The sequence below is a fragment of the Scyliorhinus torazame genome, chromosome 29 (genome assembly GCF_047496885.1).
Source record: "Scyliorhinus torazame isolate Kashiwa2021f chromosome 29, sScyTor2.1, whole genome shotgun sequence".
Lineage (NCBI taxonomy): Eukaryota > Metazoa > Chordata > Chondrichthyes > Carcharhiniformes > Scyliorhinidae > Scyliorhinus > Scyliorhinus torazame.
In genome coordinates this window covers 7,425,744-7,445,432 of record NC_092735.1, presented here as the reverse complement: position 1 = coordinate 7,445,432, position 19,689 = coordinate 7,425,744, and the positions used below count along the sequence as shown (strand labels likewise).

The following is a 19,689-nucleotide window of genomic DNA, read 5'->3' as shown; positions in this document are numbered from 1 at the left end:
GGGGAAAGAAGGGACATAGGCGGAGAATGAGGAATGGGAGGGGGAGAGGAAAGGGAGCTGCGCCACAAGAGGCGTGTCAGATAAAGGGATGTTCCCGTGCCAGAAAGATTATGGCGGGAAGACAGGTGCAAGGCGGATGGGAGTTCCCCACACGGGGGGGTCAAGGAGTGAGCAGGAGTAGCCGGGGTCAGTTGAAGTCAGCTGACTTGCGGAAGTAAGATGGGGGGAGCAATCACGCTAGAAAGGGATCTAGCGGGGGGACAACCGGGTTGCTGCTGCGGAAATCAAAAAGGAAATGGCTAAAGAGTGGGTGGACGGGGATGGAATGCGACGCCTGGGGAGCGAGTGGGAGCGCGGAGGCGGGATATGGGACTGGCCTAGAGAAGGTGATGGCTAGTCGACACTGGAGGGGGGCAGGTAGCCCCCTAGTGAGGCTGATCACGTGGAACGTGAGAGGCCTGAACGGACCGATTAAAAGGGCCCGCGTGCTCGCGCACTTGAAAGGACTAAGGGCAGACGTGGCTATGCTCCAGGAGACGCACCTGAAGGTGGCGGACCAAGTTAGGTTAAGGAAAGGATGGGTGGGACAGGTGTTCCACTCAGGACTAGATGCAAATAGAGGGGTGGCCATATTGGTGGGGAAACGGGTAGCATTTGAAGCAAAGAACATCGTAGCAGATAGCGGAGGTAGATACGTAATGGTGAGTGGCAGGCTGGAGGGAATGGAGGCCGTGTTGGTGAATGTATATGCCCCGAATTGGGACGATGCAGGATTTATGAGACGGATGCTGGGTCGTATACCGGACCTGGAGGTAGGAAACTTGATATTGGGAGGGGACTTCAATACCATGCTGGACCCAGGGCTAGATAGATCCAGATCAAAGACCGGAAGAAGGCTGGCAGTGGCCAAGGTGCTCAAGGGGTTTATGGACCAAATGGGGGGAGTGGATCCATGGCGATTTCTTAGACCGAGGGCCAGGGAGTTCTCCTTCTTCTCCCATGTCCATAAAGTGTACTCCCGGATAGATTTTTTTGTTCTGGGAGGGTCGTTGATCTCGAGGGTGGAAGAAGCTGAGTATTCAGCCATCGCGGTTTCGGACCATGCCCCACACTGGGTGGACCTGGAACTAGAAGAGGAAAGGGAGCAGAGAGCACTCTGGCGATTAGATGTGGGATTGATGGCGGACGAGGGAGTGTGTGGAAGAGTGCGGGGGTGTATTGAGAGATACCTGGAGGTCAATGACGACGGGGAGGTCCGTGTGGGAGTGGTATGGGAAGCACTAAAAGCGGTGGTCAGAGGAGAGCTGATCTTCATTGGGGCCCACAAAGGGAAAACAGAGGCCAAGGAAAGGGAAAGATTACTGGTGGAGGTTTAAAGGGTGGACAGGGAATTTGCAGAGACCCCGGAGGAGGGACTGTCCAGGGAGAGGAGACGACTCCAGACGGAGTTTGACCTCCTGACCACCAGAAAGGCGGAGGTGCTGTGGAGGAAGGCACAGGGGAGGAGGTGTGAATATGGGGAAAAGGCTAGTCGCCTGCTGGCTCATCAGTTGCGCAAGAGGACAGCGGCGAGGGAGAAAGAGACGAAAAGGGAGCCACGGTGCGAAGAGCAGGGAAGATAAACGAGGTGTTCAAGACCTTTTATGAGGGACTGTATAGGTCCCAACCCCCAGAGGGAGAGGAGGGGATGCGGCAGTTCCTGGATCAATTGAGGTTCCCGAGGGTGGAGGAGCAGGAGGTGGAAGGCCTGGGGGCACCGATTGGGGTGGACGAGGTTATTAAGGGGCTGGGGAACATGCAAGCAGGGAAGGCTCCGGGACCAGACGGGTTCCCGGTGGAATTTTATAGAAAATACGTGGACTTGTTGGCCCCGTTGTTGGTGAGGACGTTCAATGAGGCCAGGGAAGGAGGGACTTTACCCCCGACAATGTCGGAGGCGACGATATCGCTAATTCTGAAGAGGGATAAAGATCCGTTGCAGTGCGGGTCCTATAGACCTATTTCATTATTGAATGTGGACGCCAAATTGCTGGCAAAGGTACTGGCATCGAGGATAGAGGACTGTGTCCCGGGGGGTGGTGCACGAAGACCAGACAGGGTTCGTAAAGGGGAGACAACTGAATGTCAACGTGCAACGACTATTAGGGGTGCTAATGATGCCCCCAGTGGAGGGGGAGGCAGAGATAGTGGCGGCAATGGATGCAGAGAAGGCATTTGATAGGGTGGAGTGGGAGTATTTATGGGAGGTGTTAAGGAGGTTTGGGTTCGGGAACGGGTTTATTAGCTGGGTCAAACTTCTTTATGGGGCCCCAACGGCAAGTGTAGTCACGGGTCGGCAAAGATCAGAGTATTTCCAATTATATAGGGGAACAAGACAGGGATGCCCGCTATCTCCACTGTTGTTCGCGTTGGCAATTGAACCTCTGGCCATGGCGTTGAGAGACTCCAGGAAATGGAGAGGGGTGATTAGAGGGGGAGAAGAACACCGAGTCTCGCTATACGCGGATGACCTACTGTTGTATGTGTCGGACCCAGCGGGGGGGGGGGGGGGATGATAGAGGTTATGCAGATGTTGAGGGAGTTCGGAGATTTCTCGGGATATAGGCTTAACATGGGGAAGAGTGAACTATTCGTGATACACCCAGGGGACCAGAGTAGAGAGATAGAAGGCCTGCCTCTAAGGAAAGTGAAAAGAAACTTCCGATACCTGGGGATTCAGATCGCTAGGAGCTGGGGAACCTTGCACAGACTTAATCTGACACGATTGGTAGAACAAATGGAGGACTTCAAGAGGTGGGACATGCAGCCTCTGTCGTTGGCAGGCAGAGTGCAGGCAATTAAGATGATGGTCCTCCCGAGGTTCTTATTTGTATTTCAATGTCTCGCTATACTAATCACTAAGACCTTTTTTTTAAAAAATAGACAGGAGCATCACGAGCTTCGTGTGGGCAGGGAAAGTCCCGAGGGTAAGGAGGGGGTTCCTACAACGTAGCAGGGACAGAGGAGGATTGGCGCTACCGAATTTGGGCGACTACTATTGGGCCGCCAATGTGGCGATGATTCGTAAATGGATGATGGAGGGAGAGGGAGCGGAGTGGAAAAGACTGGAGAGAAAGTCCTGTAAAGGGACGAGCTTAGAGGCACTGGTGACGGCGCCGCTACCGCTCTCACCAAAAAAGTTTACCACGAACCCGGTAAACCTGGTGGCGGCAACATTGAATATCTGGGGACAATGGAGGCGACAGAGAGGTGTGCGGGGAGCCCTGGTGGGGTCCCCAATCAGGAACAACCATAGGTTTGCCCCAGGAAGAATGGATGGAGGATTTCAGAGCTGGCACCAGGTGGGAATTAGGAGGGTGGGAGATTTATTCATAGATGGGACGTTTGCGAGCTTGGGAGCATTGGAGGAAAAGTATAAGTTGCCCCGGGGAAACTTCCTTAGAAATATGCAGGTGAGGGTGTTCACAAGACAACAGGTGAGGGAATTTCCGCTGCTCCCGGTACAGGGCATTCAGGACAGAGTGCTTTCGGGGGTGTGGGTCGGAGAGGGCAAGGTGTCAGAGATATACCGAGAGATGAGGGAAGAGGGGGAGGAGTTGGTGTGCGAATTAAAAGGAAAGTGGGAAGAGCTAGGGGAGGAGATAGAGGAGGGTATGTGGGCTGATGCCCTAAGCAGGGTAAATTCCTCTTCCTCGTGCGCCAGGCTTAGCCTGATTCAATTCAAGGTGCTACATAGAGCACACATAATGGGAGAAAGACTTGAGCAGGTTCTTCGGAGCGGAGGACAAGTGTGGGAGGTGCGGCGGGAGCCCGGCAAACCACGCACATATGTTCTGGTCGTGCCCGGCACTGGAGGGGTATTGGAAGGGAGTGACGGGAGTGATTTCCAAGGTGGTGAAGGCCCGGGTCAAACCAGGCTGGGGGTTAGCTCTATTTGGAGTTGCGGATGAGCCGGGAGTGCAGGAGGTGAAAGAGGCCGATGTCGTGGCCTTTGCGTCCCTAGTAGCCCGGCGCAGGATTCTACTCATGTGGAAGGAGGCGAAATCCCCCGGACTGGAGGCCTGGGTAAACGATATGGCGGGGTTCATAAAACTGGAGCGGATAAAGTTTGCCCTGAGAAGATCGGCTCAAGGGTTCACCAGGCGGTGGCAGCCATTCCTCGGCTACCTAGGGGAATGTTAGAGGGAAGACAGATGACCAGCAGCAGCAACCCAGGGGGGAGGGGGGTGGAAGTTTTAGTTTATGTTAAACGATTAGATTACCATGTTGATTAGCCATTTGTTTATTGTTAAACATTCTTTACTGTTAGGGAAAAAATTTTGATGGAAAAAGATTTTCAATAAAACATTTTTTTTTTTTTAAAAAGGAAGAAATAGCGAGGCATCTGGATGGAAATTGTCCCATTTGGCAGACGCAGCTAAAGGGCAGGTCGTGCCTAACTAATTTAGTGGAATTTTTTGAGGACATTACCAGAGCGGTAGATAACGGGGAGCCAATGGATGTGGCATATCTGGATTTCCAGAGACTTTGACAAGGTGCCACACAAAAGGTTGTTGCATAAGATAAAGATGCATGGCATTAAGGGTAAAGTAGTAGCATGGATAGAGGATTGGTTAATTAATAGAAAGCAAATAGTGGGGATTAATGGGTGTTTCTCTGGTTGGCAATCAGTAGCTAGTGGTGTCCCTCAGGGATCAGTGTTGGGCCCACAATTGTTCACAATTTACATAGATGATTTGGAGTTGGGGACCAAGGGCAATGTGTCCAAGTTTGCAGACGACACTAAGATGAGTGGTAAAGCAAAAAGTGCAGAGGATACCAGAAGTCTGCAGAGGGATTTAGATAGGTTAAGTGAATAGGCTAGGGTCTGGCAGATGGAATACAATGTTGACAAATGTGAGGTTATCCATTTTGGTGGGAATAACAGTAAAAGGGATTATTATTTAAATGATAACATTAAAACATGCTGCTATGCAGAGAGACCTGGGTGTGCTAGTGCATGAGTCGCAAAAAATTGGTTTACAGGTGCAACAGGTGATTAAGGCGGCGAATGGAATTTTGTCCTTCATTGCTAGAGGGATGGAGTTTAAGACTAGGGCGGGGGGGGGTTATGCTGCAATTGTATAAGGTGTTAGTGAGACCACACCTGGAGTATTCAGTTTTGGTCTCCTTACCTGAGAAAGGACGTACTGGCACTGGAGGGTGTGCAGAGGAGATTCACTAGGTTAATCCCAAAGCTGAAGGGGTTGGATCACGAGGAGAGGTTGAGTAAACTGGGACTGTACGCGTTGGAATTTAGAAGGATGAGGGGGGATTTTATACAAACATATAAAATTATGAAGGGGATAGATGTGGGCAGGTTGTTTCCACTGGCGGGTGAAAGCAGAACTAGCGAGCATAGCCTCAAAAGGGGAAGTAGATTTAGGACTGAGTTTAGGAAGAACTTCTTCACCCAAAGGGTTATGAATCTATGGAATTCCTTGCCCAGTGAAGCAGTTCAGGCTCCTTCATTAAATGTTTTAAAGATATAGATAGTTTTTTGAAGAATAAAGGGATTAAGGGTTATGGTGTTCAGGACGGAAAGTGGAGCTGAGTCCACAAAAGATCGGCCATGACCTCATTGAATGGCGGAGCAGGCTCGAGGGGCCAGATGGCCTACTCCTGTTCCTGGTTCTTATGTTCAGCCTGGAGTTCAGTTACTAGTGGTGTACCACAAGGATCTGTTTTGGGGCCCCTGCTGTTTGTTATTTTTATAAATGACCTGGAGGGTGTAGAAGGATGGGTGAGTAAATTTGCGGATGACACTAAAGTCAGTGGAGTTGTGGACAGTGCGGAAGGATGTTGCAGGTTACAGAGGGACATAGATAAGCTGCAGTGCTGGGCTGAGAGGTGGCAAATGGAGTTTAATGCAGAAAAGTGTGAGGTGATTCATTTTGGAAGGAATAACAGGAAGACAGAGTACTGGGCTAATGGTAAGATTATTGGTAGTGTGGATGAGAAGAGAGATCTCGGTGGCCATGTACATAGATCCCGGAAAGTTGCCACCCAGGTTGATAGGGTTGTTAAGAAGGCGTACAGTGTGTTAGCTTTTATTGGTAAAGGGATTGAGTTCATGTTGCAGCTGTACAAAACTCTGGTGCGGCCGCATTTGGAGTATTGCGTGCAATTCTGGTCGCCGCATTATAGGACGGATGTGGAAGCATTGAAAAGGGAGCAGAGGGGATTTACCAGGATGTTGCTGGTATGGAGGGAAGATCTTATGAGGAAAGGCTGAGGGACTTGAAGCTGTTTTCATTAGAGAGAAAAAGTGACTTAATAGAGGCATTCGAGATGATCAGAGGATTAGGGTGGACAGTGAGAGCCTTTTTCCTCGGATGGTGATGTCTAGCACGAGGGGACATAGCTTTAAATTGAGGGGAGATAGATACAAGTCGGATGTCAGAGGTAGGTTCTTTACTCAGATAGTAACGGTGTGGAATGCCCTGCCTGCAACAGTAGTGGACTCGCCAACACCAAGGGTATTCAAATGGTCATTGGATAGACATATGGACGATAAGGGAATAGTGTAGATGGGCTTTAGAGTGGTTTCACAGGTCGGCGCAACATCGAGGGCCGAAGGGCCTGTACTGCACTGTAATGTTCTATTGTTCAAATAGGAATATATATGTCTATAAACCATTCAAGTTTAACTTTTAAGCGAGCAAGGATTTCTGTGGTTTCCAGGGGCCCGGTGAATTTGGCTTAAAGCCGAATCTGAATAGGTTGTCCACCATCTACAAGGCAGGAGTGTGAGGGAATATTCTTCACTAGCCTGGATGAATGCAGTTCCAACACTCGAGAAGCTCAACGTTGTACGGAGGCTAATAAAGACTTGGTTTGAATTTGCACCGATCAAACACGGCTACTCGTAACCAAAGAGCAGGAGATACCAACTCTCTCTGTCCTGTTTTAGGGAGGAGGGGCGGTAAAGTGCCCCCTCCAAACAGTCCTCTGAAAGATTCTCCTCGCGCTCAGTAACCGCACGAGGAGCAGACACAGAATTGGCACCCAAATGCATGTCCTTCGAGAGTAGCCAACGCTGCAGACTCGGGAATAGACCTTCCTCAAGGTAATCACTGTGTCATCAAGGGTCAAGCTGGTTTTTAAATCTAATATAGGTGCAGAACAATAATGGCCAGATTAGAAACACCACCATAAACACAGGCCCACAGCACATGTACAACACACACATGCGCATTGATGCACACGCGCAGACTTTATTTGTTCTGTGTTTTTCCGTTTTCAAAACCAAATGTATTTGCATCAGATTCTCCGCTCTGCCATTTTAAACCATTTATTTTAGCGTTACTTGGGTTTGCGAAAACAGCCCAAAAAGTGTCTGTTCGTGAAAATTCAAAACTTGCCCGTCTTATTTTTGAGTGTCAGTGACGAAAACCCGCTTCCAGATCCGGGTCACTGCAGCAATCGAGAGGTTCTGTGCGAGAGCAACAATTTTTACTGTTTAATTTCCCCCCCCCCCCCCCCCGAAAAGACTCAAAAATATAGCAGGCTGCTCTGAACATGGGAGGTATAGATACAGGAGAGGTGCACGGGGTGGTGGGGAGGGAGCTCGAATTAGGATTTTTATTTCAAACATTCAATGATCTGCCTCTTTATGGCTTGGCTCCAAATTTAGATGACAGTTTTCCCACGAAGTTCATCACCTTGGGGTTGTTCTGGTATTTTGAGATGTTAGCTGGGTTCTGGGCCACATCCTGGAATGCTGCCATTATTTCAGGATCCTGTGGAGGAAAGTACTCGCTTTAAAACACAAAAGAAACACCAGAACGCGACTGTACAAACTACGTTTCTCCACCTCGACAGGGAAGATCGTTTTCCCGTGTGGGAGAGTCTGGGACTACAGGGAATAATCTCGGGTCGCCCGTTACAGACCGAGATGAGGAGGAATTTCTTCTCCGAGGATAGGAAATCCCTCTGACCGGGAGGAAGGAAGTACTTCACGAGTACGCCAGGAAGAGGAAAGACCAACACGGGACATACCCTGGTGCTCCGCATGCCCCACACTCCGAAAGGAGCTCTCACTGACCACAGGTTTCCCCAAGGCAGAGCGACAGGACCTGCGCAGTGGCCTGGCATCACTGGGATCAGAGACCACAAGAGTTCAAAGTAAAAGGATTCATAGAATTTACAGTGCAGAAGGAGGCCATTCGGCCCATCGAGTCTGCACCAGCCCTTGTAAAGAGCACCCTACCCGATCCCAGTGACCACACACAACCTTTTTTTGGACACTAAGGGGCAATTTATCGTGGCCAATCCACCTAACCTGCACATCTTTTGACTGTGGGAGGAAACCGGAGCAGGTCATTTCCTCTACCGCCCCCGCCCGTGCTGACCCCAGGACTACCGTGAGCCCTCACCAGGACTGTACGGCAGGATTGAGAATTACGACAGTTTTACCTGCATAGCCGCAAGCACCTCTGGGTCACCAAGTAGATCATTTAGACCGGGCATTCCTGCCATCCCGGGCATTCCTGCCATCCCGGGCATTCCTCCTGGAAACCCCCCAGCACCACCTGGAGATAGGAAAAACCATGTGATTAAGGGCTGAATTCAAGGTGATTCCGGATTGACCTCAATGGAACGGTACAGATACAATGACCTCCCTCCAAGATAGAATTTACAGTGCAGAAGGAGGCCATTCGGCCCATCGGGTATTCACCGGACCTTGGAAAGAGCACCCTACCGAAGCTTCTCAATACGAGGACGACAATTTAAAGACAAGAATTCTCTGGCCTCTCGTCCTGTCAGCATCGCACCCTCCCACCTCCCCCAGTGGCGTGGGGTCTTTTCAATGGGAACTCCATTGTGGGTGCTACCGAGAATCATTCGGGGGGGGGGGGGGGGGGGGGGTTGTCGGACTGCCCCGTTGTTACCACAAACTCAGAGACCATTTTAGTTGCCAGTGTTTAAATTCAAAACACAGCCAAATCTACAGCTTTCTTGTGCTTGCTCGGGAATAAAGGATCGAATTCAGTATGAAATGAAATGAAAATCGCTTGTCACAAGTAGGCTTCAAATGAAGTTACTGTGAAAAGCCCCTAGTCGCCACATTCCGGCGCCTGTTCGGGGAGGCTGTTACAAGTATCAGCATATTTGTGACGAATATCTGTGAACAGCCAGCACACCGGATTTCCACATCATCCTGGGTTCAAATGCAGTTCAGGCAAATTGGAAATCTCCTCCGACTCAAGGCAAGGAGTCTTTCATTCTACATTCGCTGCTCGCCTCACTCACAAGTCACAACAATAGCCGATAGGAGGCAACTGGTTTGTCCCAGTTACCCTGCATCGAGGCAGGGGCAGCGGATGGGACTAGTCTCGACCCCCCCCCCCCCGGGTTCAGCACGGGCTGGAGTACAAGGCACCTGGGCCACTGGCACCTGCTGGAGATTGCACATACGGTGACATTGGGCAGCAGGAGGAGCAGACTTGGCTGCAGAGCCCTCTGTTGCTGAATAGCACACACACATTCATCGCCTGGGACTGCATCACGGGGAAAAAACAGCCACTTCTGGAGAGTACCTGAAGCATTGCTAGTCCGCCCTGAAACCGCAGCCCAGTAAGTGCTGGAACCGCCCACACACACCCACATTTTAACGAAACAATTGTTTCCCTAATGTGTGCGGGCAGGTCAGCAGTCGGAAGGATTTTCCCAACAGGCAGGGTGAGTAAACCCTGGTCAGATGTCACATTCATCGCCGCCGACTTTATAATGGCAGCTCCCCACCCACCCTGTGAATTGAGACATTCATTCTTGTTTGCTAAACAAGGGAGCACAGACCTGGGAAACCACCGAATCCTCCAGCGCCTGGACGACGAGCCTCTTCCTCCTGAAACAAGGAAACAGGTGGTCTGGACAACAAAGACTAGAAATTTAACAGAATGGTGACAGCACCAGCTGAACCCGACCACGGACATTTCCTGGCTCCATTCAAAATCTTCGCCGCTAATTTTTTTTTTTTATAAACTTGGGCAATCTCTCGCACATCTCCTCTAAACTTTGCCCTTCGGACCTTAAAACATGTCCCCTAGTAATTGACTCTTCCACCCTGGGAAAAAGCTTCTGACTATCCACTCTGTCCACGCCACTCGTAATTTAACAGACTTCGATCAGGTCGCCCCTCAACCTCGTAGTTCCAGTGAGAACAAACCGAGTTTATTCAACCGCCCCTCATAGCTAATGCCCTCCATACCAGGCAACATTCTGGTAAATCTCTTCTGCACCCTCTCTAAAGCCTCCACATCCTTCTGGTAGTGTGGCGACCAGAATTGAACACTATACTCCAAGTGTGGCCTAACTAAGGTTCTATACAGCTGCAACATGACTTGCCAATTCTTATACTCAATGCCCCGGCTGATGAAGACAGTCCCAACTTCACCAAGCTATGTTTGTAACGGAAGATCCTCGTCCTAGGACCATTCTCGGGAATCTGTTCTGCACCCTCTCCAATGCCTTCCCAAAGCGTGGAGCCCAGGAGTTTACACAAAACTCCAGCTGAGGCCTAATCAGTGTTAAGTTCATCATAACTTTTAGCTCGGAAGTCATGGGGACTTGAACATGAACTCTGTTTCTCTCTCTCTCTCCAGACGCTGCCAGATCTGTGTTTTTCCAGAGTGATCTGGGGGGTTTTCAGCATCCACAGTATTTTGCTTTTACATTATTTAACCGCCTTGCTTTTGTGCTCTATGCTCGTATTAATAAAACCTCGGATACTGTACGCTTCACATTTCCCTTCTCTAAACCTGTCCTGCCATCTTTTTTTAAACTATTTTTTATCAAGAAAGTTACATACAAACATACAAAACAATTAACCAAACTTACACACCGAAAGAACATAGAACATACAGTGCAGAAGGAGGCCATTCGGCCCATCAAGTCTGCACCGACCCACTTAAGCCCTCACTTCCACCCTATCCCCGTAACCCAATAAACCCTCCCAACCTTTTGGACACTAAGGGCAATTTATCATGGCCAACCCACCTAACCTGCACGTCTTTGGACTGTGGGAGGAAACCAGAGGAAACCCACGCATACACGGGGAGAACATGCAGACTCCGCACAGTGACCCAGCGGGGAATCGAACCCGAGACCCTGGCGCTGGGAGGCCACAGTGCTAGTCACTTGTGCTACCTGAGAACAAGACTAACGAGCAAAAAAACTAAACCCCTAATAACAGGCAGCTCCTTAAAAAAAGGAAATGAATGGCCGCCATTTTAGGGAGAATCCTTCTACTGATCCCCTGATGGTGAATCTGACCTTCTCCAAATGCAAGACGAGGCCACCCAGCCACTGGGCGGAGTCGGAGACCTCCACTCAAGCAGAACCCGTCTCCGGGCTATCAACGAGACGAAGGCGAGGCCATCCGCCTTCACCCCTGCCTGAAGCACCGGAGAGTCTGATATCCCCAAAATGGCCACCAGTGGACATGGCTCCAGATCTACGTTGAGTATTTCCAACACGGTGCTGAAGAGGCCTAAACGCTTAGCGACTTGGGACAAGACCAGAACATACGAGTGTGGTTACCCAGCCCCTGAAAGCAATGCTCGCACTTGTCCCCACCCCAGAGCAAAATCCACTCAGCCTCGCTTTAGTCAGGTGCACCCAGTCCACCACCTTGAATTGGATAGGAATTATCCGGGCGCACGAGGACGTGGAGTTGATCCTGTGAAGGACCCAACTCACACTCACCTCACTCAACAGAGCTGACACCGCTGAGAGAATCTGGCCGTATGTGCCCAAAATAGCCCCCCCCCCCCCCCCCCCCCGACCCAGACAAAGACAAAATCCTCTTCAACAGGGAAGAAGGCGGTGCCATGGGGAAAATCGGGAATCTGAAAGTAGGCGGAAAGACTGGAACCGGACAATTGGGATTTCCCCATCAGGTCCTTAAAACTGGAAAACTTCCCCATCACAAACAGGTCTCCAAACCATTCCCCTCCCGTGACTCAAACGTCAAGCCCAAACCCACTGGCAGAAGATGGTTACTGCAGATGGTGGCCAGTGAAGACCGGGAACTGAGCTTAAAATGCTGCCTGAACTGCTTCCAGATTCTCAGGGTGGACACCCCCACTGGATTCGGGGAAACTCTTATCGGAGAGAAAGGCGACAATATGGTTACTATCGCACCAAGGCTAGAAACCATACAGGACCTCACCTCCATTTGTCCCCATGTGGAGCCAGGGCCACTGACTGCCCAATAGTAAAACAGGAAATTGGGTAGAGCCAAGCCCCCTGATGGCTATCTCTTTGGAGCAAAGCCCCATGGATCCTTGGAGTCTTACCCACCCAAATAAAGGAGGGCATTAATTTATTGACTTTGACAAAAAAGAACTTGGGGAGAAAGATGGGGAGACATTGGAAAAGAAATAGAAATCTCAGGAGTTCAGTTTAATAGTCTGAACCCTGGCCGGCAAAAAACAGTGTTGGGGGGGGGGGGGGGGTTATCCCACCTCTAAGTCTGACTTGACACCATCAACCAGATTAGTGTCATTTAATTTACGAAGTGAGGCCCAGTTGTGGGTCTCCCTGACCCTTCGATAAGGAGCATCCCCAGTTGGGCTCTCCTCCCTGGGGGGTTGACCGGGAAGCATTCACTCTTGTCCCAAGTTCAACTTGTACCCAGACGATGATTTCTATCACTTGGCCATTTACCTTGCGTGCTTTCTCATGTTCCTCTTTCGCTTTTTTGGCACGTTCTATTCGTTCTTGGATCGCTTTCTCCTCGCGCTTTCTTTCATATTTTCTTCTGTGTTCTATAATCTTTTGAGCCTAAAAATAATGTTGAAATATTTAACACACGCCCCTCCCTTATGACGACTAAAATCATCCCCGACAACCTGTGGCGGCTAAGGTTCACGCAAACAGCCAGAATCATTGTCGATCGGCGACAGGCCACGTCTACAGGATTTCCATTTTAAATGGGTGACAGATTGTTGTAGGATCCTCACCCGATCTTCAGACGAAGTTAGGAATCACATTTACGCACAGGGTAGTCAGAGTTGGAAACTCTCTCCACAAACAGCAATCGATGATAAGAGTTTGGATATCCAAAGATTTTAGAGGTTTAGGAAAAAGGGGAAATTCACCAAGTGATTGAAATTGCTGGGGGACGCGACAGTTGCACAGAGAAACACCGGAGAAGGCCATTCGGCCCTTTCAGCCTCCTCTCCCGTTCATGGTGTTTTATTTTGCTTTCCTGGACTGGCGTGTAGTAATGTGAAATAATTAGATATTTGGGAACGAATCAGCACCAGCGATAGAAAGAAAATGTACAAATGTCAGCGTCTTAAACAGCAACGGCACTCTTCGCCGCTGAAGATTGCGAAGTCCACTCACCGGTTTCGCATTTCTAGCATCACATGAATAACACACAACTTAGATCGCACCTTTTATCACCTCACAGCGCTTCAGAGGCACCATTAAGGAGTAATCATGGGAAATAAGGAGGAAAGTTTGGAGGGCGAATGAGTGTCCCAACAGTAGAGGGAAAGGTTTCGGGAGAGGATTCGCTGTTGGGGCTGTGGCAGCTGAAGGCACGGCCACCGACGATGGGAGCGATCAACAATGGGGTTGCGAAAGAAGCCAGAACTGGAGGAGTTTGCAGAGATAGGGAGAGAGGCGGCCGAGGAGTGATTTGTAAACAGGAGCGAGATTTTCAAAAAGCTCTGCAAAAAGCTGGTTTGCACGGAGTGCTGAATTTGGGTGCATTTGAGTGCTATAGTGAGAGTTTGGTGACTGAGGGATATTAAGGGTTCATTTTTATCTAAAGTCTAGTCTTTCTTTTATTTAGTTAATTAACTTAAAAGTTGCTGTTTGGTTTAGCCCTTTTATATAGTCTTAATACTCTAATTTTAAAAAGAAAAAAAATATTTATGTTTCTGTGTTTTGACTTTTTTTTATTATTTTTGTTTTTTTGTGAATTGATGACCTGTACATTTATCTACACGTACAGGAGTTAAGCCAGCATTCGCCACTGGCGTGATGCTGGGTGTGACAACCAAACAAAAAAGCATAGGTAACTGTTGGATAAAAGAAAAGAGGGGAGTGCCCCAAAACGAGTGGAGCACAGCCCAGAAAGAATGAGAAAGGAAACAAAAGCTTATAAAAAACCCGTCAAATTAAAGTGTGAGAATCGGGGTGGATAAGACAATCCAACCCCTGCGGTGCCCACCGAGCACGGAACGCCTCGAGTGTGCCCGTGGACACCGCATGCTCCCGCTCCAGGGACACCCGGCCGCGAAAAATGGGCAGAGCCTGGCTGGACGACCCCCTCGCCTGGACCTATAAATGGCAAGTTTGGCCAACAACAACGCTGTCAAGAAAACAAAAAGGGAGTTGCAGCCTAGGACAGACAACATAAACATGCTCCACGGTCTCCTCCGTTGGCGATGATCTTTGCGTCCTCGCTCTCCACTGGAGTGGTACCGGATGATTGGAGGGAGGCGAATGTTGCTCCCCTGTTCAAGAAATGGAATAGGGAAATCCCTGGGAATTACAGACCCATCAGTCGTACGTCATGGTGAGCAAAATATTGGAAAGGATCCTGAGAGATAGGATTTATGATTATTTAGAAAAACATAGTTTGATTAAAGATAGTTAGCATGGTTTTGTGAGGGGCAGGTCATGCCTCGCAAGCCTCATTGGGCTGGTTTAGCTCACTGGGCTAAATCGCTGGCTTTTAAAGCAGACCAAGGCAGGCCAGCAGCACAGTTCGATTCCCGTACCAGCCTCCCCGAACAGGTGCCGGAATGTGGCAACTAGGGGCTTTTCACAGTAACTTCATTGAAGCCTACTCGTGACAATAAGCGATTTTCATTTCATTTCATTCATTGAATTCTTTGAGGATGTGACGAGACACATTGATGAAGGTCGGGCAGTGGATGTGGTGTATATGGATTTCAGTAAGGCATTTGATAAGGTTCCCCATGGTAGGCTCATTCAGAGTGTAAGGGTGCATGGGATACAGGAAATTTGGCTGTCTGGATACAGAATTGGCTGGCAGAAAGAAGACAGCGAGTGGTAGTGGATGGAAAGTATTCCGCCTGGAGGTCGGTGACCAGTGGTGTCCCGCAAGGATCTGTTCTAGGACCTCTGCGCTTTGTGGTTTTTATAAATGACTTAGATGAGGAAGTGGAAGGGGGGTTAGTAAGTTTGCCGATGACACGGAGGTTGGTGGAGTTGTAGATAGTGTTGAGGGTTGTTGCAGGTTACAACAGGACATTGACAGGATGCAGAGCTGGGCTGAGAAGTGACAGATGGAGTTCAACCTTGATAAATGTGAAGTGATTCATGTTGGAAGGTCGAATTTGAATGCTGAATACAGGGTTAAAGGCAGGATTCTTGGAAGTGTGGAGGAACAGAGGGATCTTGGGGTCCACGTACATAGATCCCTCAAAGTTGCCACCCAGGTTGATAGAGTTAAGAAGGCGTATGGTGTGTTGGCTTTCATTAACAGGGGGATTGAGTTCAGAGCCGCGAGGTTTTGCTGCAGCTTTATAAAACTCCAGTTAGACCACACTTGGAATATTGTGTCCAGTTCTGGTCGCCTCATTATAGGAAGGATGTGGATGCTTTGGAGAGGGTGCAGAGGAGATTTACCAGGATGCTGCCTGGACTGGAGGGCGTGGCTTATGAAGAAAGGTTGAGGGAGCTAGGGCTTTTCTCACTGGAGCGAAGAAGGAAGAGAGGTGACTTGATAGAGGTGTACAAGGTGATGAGAGGCATGGATAGAGTGGATAGCCAGAGACTTTTCCCCAGGGTGGAAATGGCTGTCACGAGGGGACATAATTTTAAGGTGATTGGAGGAAGGTATAGGGGAGATGTCAGGGGTAGGTTCTTTACACAGAGTGGTGGGTGTGTGGAATGCACTGCCAGCAGAGGTGGTGGAGTCAGAGTCATTAGGGACATTTAAGCGACTCCTAGACAGGCGCATGGACAGCAGTAAATTGAAGGGGTGTAGGTTAGGTTGATCTTAGATTAGGATAAATGGTTGGCACAACATTGTGGGCTGAAGGGCCTGTACTGTGCTGTACTCTATGTTCTCTTCCCGTACAATGTTTCTTTGTGGAAAAGTTCATCTGAAAACGACATCGGAGAAACCAATTCCACACCCATGAATCCTTGTAGCAACTTGGCCAAGAGCTCAACATCAATCTAATTGGCCGACAAGAGCGACTCCATTGCAAAGTAACTCAACGGACGTAAAATGCTTTGGGACGTCCTGAAGATATGAGACATGCTCTAGAAATGCATAGATTATAGATTTACTATTCTCCAGTCCAAGCAAAATGTAGACATCAAACAGTGACCAGTACTTACTCTGGGTTGCACCTCCTTCAGTGCGGAGCTGGTATCGTCATCGTAATCCAGTTTACAGGCTGTAGCCAGGTCCACTGCGGCTTCCTCCCAGTGACCGAGCAACCTGTTTGATAGAATCATGATAACAGTAAGGTTTACAATTGCACACTTTAAACTCATAACTGTTACTAGAACAGACTTGGTCTCACGTTGCTAACGAGGACTAGATACATAGAAAATCGAAGGAGGAGGCCATTCGACCCATCGAGCCTGCTCGGCCATTCATTATAATTGTGGCTGATCATCAAATTCAATACCCTGATCCCGCCTTCCCTGATCACCGCTCTCACGGTGAAGAAATTTCTCCTCACCTCAGTCCTAAAAGGTTTACCCCCTTATCCTCAATCTTTGACCCCTAGTTCTGGCATCTCCCACCATTGGGAACATTCTTTCTGAATCTACCCTGTCTGATCCTGTTAGAATTTTGTAAGTTTCTATGAGGTCCCTTCTCACTCTTCTAAACGCCAATGAATATAATCCTAACCGATTTAGTCTCTCCACATACGTCAGTCCCGCCATCCCAGGAATCAGCCGGGTAAACCTTCGCTGCTCTCCCTCCATAGCAAGAACATCCTTCCTCAGATCAGGAGACCAAAACTGCCCACAATACTCCAGGTGTGGCCTCACCAATGCCCGATACAATCTCAGTGAAACATCTCTATTCCGATACTCCATTCCTCTCGCTATGAAGGCCAACATACCATTTGCCTTCTTTACTGCCGGCTGTACCTGGGCACTTACTTTCAGCGACTGATGCACGAGGACACCAAGTTCCCGCTGAGTATCCGCCTCTCAATTTACACCCATTCAAATAATAATCTGCCTTCCTATGCAGAGAAAGAGCAGGAAGGCAGTGCAGGTGTCTCTTGCGGTCATCTCCCTCCAAAACAGGTGTACCGTTTTGGATACGGTTGGGGGAGATGACTCACCAGGGGAAGGCAGTAGTTCATGGCACTGTGGCTGGCTCTGCAGCACAGAAGGGCGGGAAAAAGACTAGGGCTATAGTCATAGGGGATTCAATCGTAAGGGGAGTAGACAGGCGTTTCTGTGGTCGAAAATGAGACTCCCGAATGGTATGTTGCCTCCCAGGTGCACGGGTCAGGGATGTCTCAGATCGACTGCAGGACATATTGAAGGGGGAGGGAGAACAGGCAGTTGTCGTGGTGCATATAGGCACCAACGATATAGGTAAAAAACGGGATGAGGTCCTACAATCAGAATTTAGGGAGTTAGGAGATAAGTTAAAAAGTAGGACCTCAAAGGTAGTAATCTAAGGATTGCTACCAGTGCCATGAGACAGTCAGAGTAGAAATTCAAGAATAGTCAGAATGAATACGTGGCTTGAGAGATGGTGCAGGAGGGAGGGGTTCAGATTTTTGGGACATTGGAACCAGTTCTGGGGGCGGTGGGACCATTACAAATCGGATGGTCTACACCTGGGCAGCACTGGAACCAATGTCCTAGGGGGTGCTTTTGCTAACACTGTTGGGGAGGTTTTAAACTAATGTGGCAGGGGGTTGGGAACCAGATTAGGAAGTTTGAGGTCAGTAAAGAGGCAGCAACTAAAGCCAGTAAGGTACTAGATAATAAACTCAATGTGACTAAGGGGAAGAGTAGACAGGGAAGAGATGATGAACGCAAAAGGACAGGTGGTCTGATGTGCATTTGTTTTAATGCGAGAAGTGTAGCAGGTAAGGCAGATGAACTTAGGGCTTGGATTAGTACCTGGGAATATGATGTTATTGGTATTACTGAGACTTGGTTTGGAGGAATATCGGGAAAGTAGGACAAATCTCAAACGCGCACTAAAGAGGGCTAAAAGGGGTCATGAAATATCTTTGGCTAACAGGATTAAGGAAAATCCCAAAGCCTTTTATTCGTATATAAGGAGCAAGAGGGTAACTAGAGAAAGGATTGGCCCACTCAAAGACAAAAGAGGGAATTTATGCGTGGAGTCAGAGGAAATGGGTGAGATTCTTAATGAGTACTTTGCAACGTATTCACCAAGGAGAGGGACATGACGGATGGTGAGGCTAGGGATGGATGTTTAAATACTCTAGGTCAAGTCGGCATAAGGAAGGGGGAAGTTTTGGGTATTCTAAAAGGCATTAAGATGGACAAGTCCCCAGGTCCAGATGGGATCTATCCCAGGTTACTGGGGAAAGCGAGGGACGAAATAGCTGGGGCCTTAACAGATATCTTTGCAGCATCCTTGCGCACGGGTGAGGTCTCGGAGGACTGGAGAATTGCTAATGTTGTCCCTCTGTTTAAGAAGGGTAGCAGGGATAAACCAAGGAACTATAGACCTGTGAGCTTGACGTCAGTGGTAGGCAAACTGTTGGAGAAGATACTGAGGGATAGGATCTATTCACATTTGGAAGAAAATAGACTTATCAGTGATAGGCAGCATGGTTTTGTGCAGGGAAGGTCATGTCTTACAAACCTAATAGAATTCTTTGAGGAAGTGACAAAGTTAATTGATGAGGGAATGGCTGTAAATGTCATACACATGGACTTCAGTAAGGCGTTTGATAAAGTTTCCCATGGCAGGTTGATGGAAAAAGTGAGGTTGTATGGGGTTCAGGGTGTACTAGCTAGATGGATAAAGAACTGGCTGGGCAACAGGAGACAGAGAGTAGTGGTGGAAGGGAGTGTCTCAAAATGGAGAAAGGTGACTAGTGGTGTTCCACAGGGATCCGTGCTCGGACCACTGTTGTTTGTGATATACATAAATGATCTGGACGAAGGTATAGGTGGTCTGATTAGCAAGTTTGCAGATGATGCTAAGATTGGTGGAGTTGCAGATAGCGAGGAGGACTGTCAGAGTATACAGCAAAATATAGATAGATTGGAGAGTTGAGCAGAGAAATGGCAGATGGAGTTCAATCCAGACAAATGCGAGGTGATGCATTTTGGAAGAACTAATTCAAGAGCGGACTATACGGTCAATGGAAGGGTCCTGGGGAAAATTGATGTACAGAGAGATCTGGGAGTTCAGGTCCATTGTACCCTGAAGGTGGCAACGCAGGTCGATAGAGTGGTCAAGAAGGCATACAGCATGCTTGCCTTCATCGTACGGGGTATTGAGTACAAGAGTCGGCAGGTCATGTTACAGTTGTATAGGACTTTGGTTGGGCCACATTTGGAATACTGCGTGCAGTTCTGGTCGCCACATTACCAGAAGGTTGTGGATGCTTTAGAGAGGGTGCAGAGGAGGTTCACCAGGATGTTGCCTGGTATGGAGGGTGCTAGCTAAGAAGAAAGGTTGAGTAG

At 48.9% G+C, this 19,689-nt stretch overlaps 1 protein-coding gene across 1 annotated transcript in view; it reads right to left on the bottom strand.

Annotated features, from left to right (window-relative positions):
• Nucleotides 1-7,212: 7,212 nt before the first annotated feature.
• Nucleotides 7,213-19,689, bottom strand: part of st13 (ST13 Hsp70 interacting protein) — a 54,194-nt gene continuing 41,717 nt past the window's right edge. The window contains exons 8-12 of the mRNA XM_072492016.1: nucleotides 16,378-16,480; nucleotides 12,712-12,828; nucleotides 9,841-9,889; nucleotides 8,458-8,573; nucleotides 7,213-7,781 (exon numbers count right to left, since the gene is read on the bottom strand). Of these exons, the coding sequence (XP_072348117.1) occupies nucleotides 7,653-7,781; nucleotides 8,458-8,573; nucleotides 9,841-9,889; nucleotides 12,712-12,828; nucleotides 16,378-16,480 (514 nt within the window). The 3' untranslated portion in view covers nucleotides 7,213-7,652. The remainder of the gene's footprint in view (nucleotides 7,782-8,457; nucleotides 8,574-9,840; nucleotides 9,890-12,711; nucleotides 12,829-16,377; nucleotides 16,481-19,689) is intronic.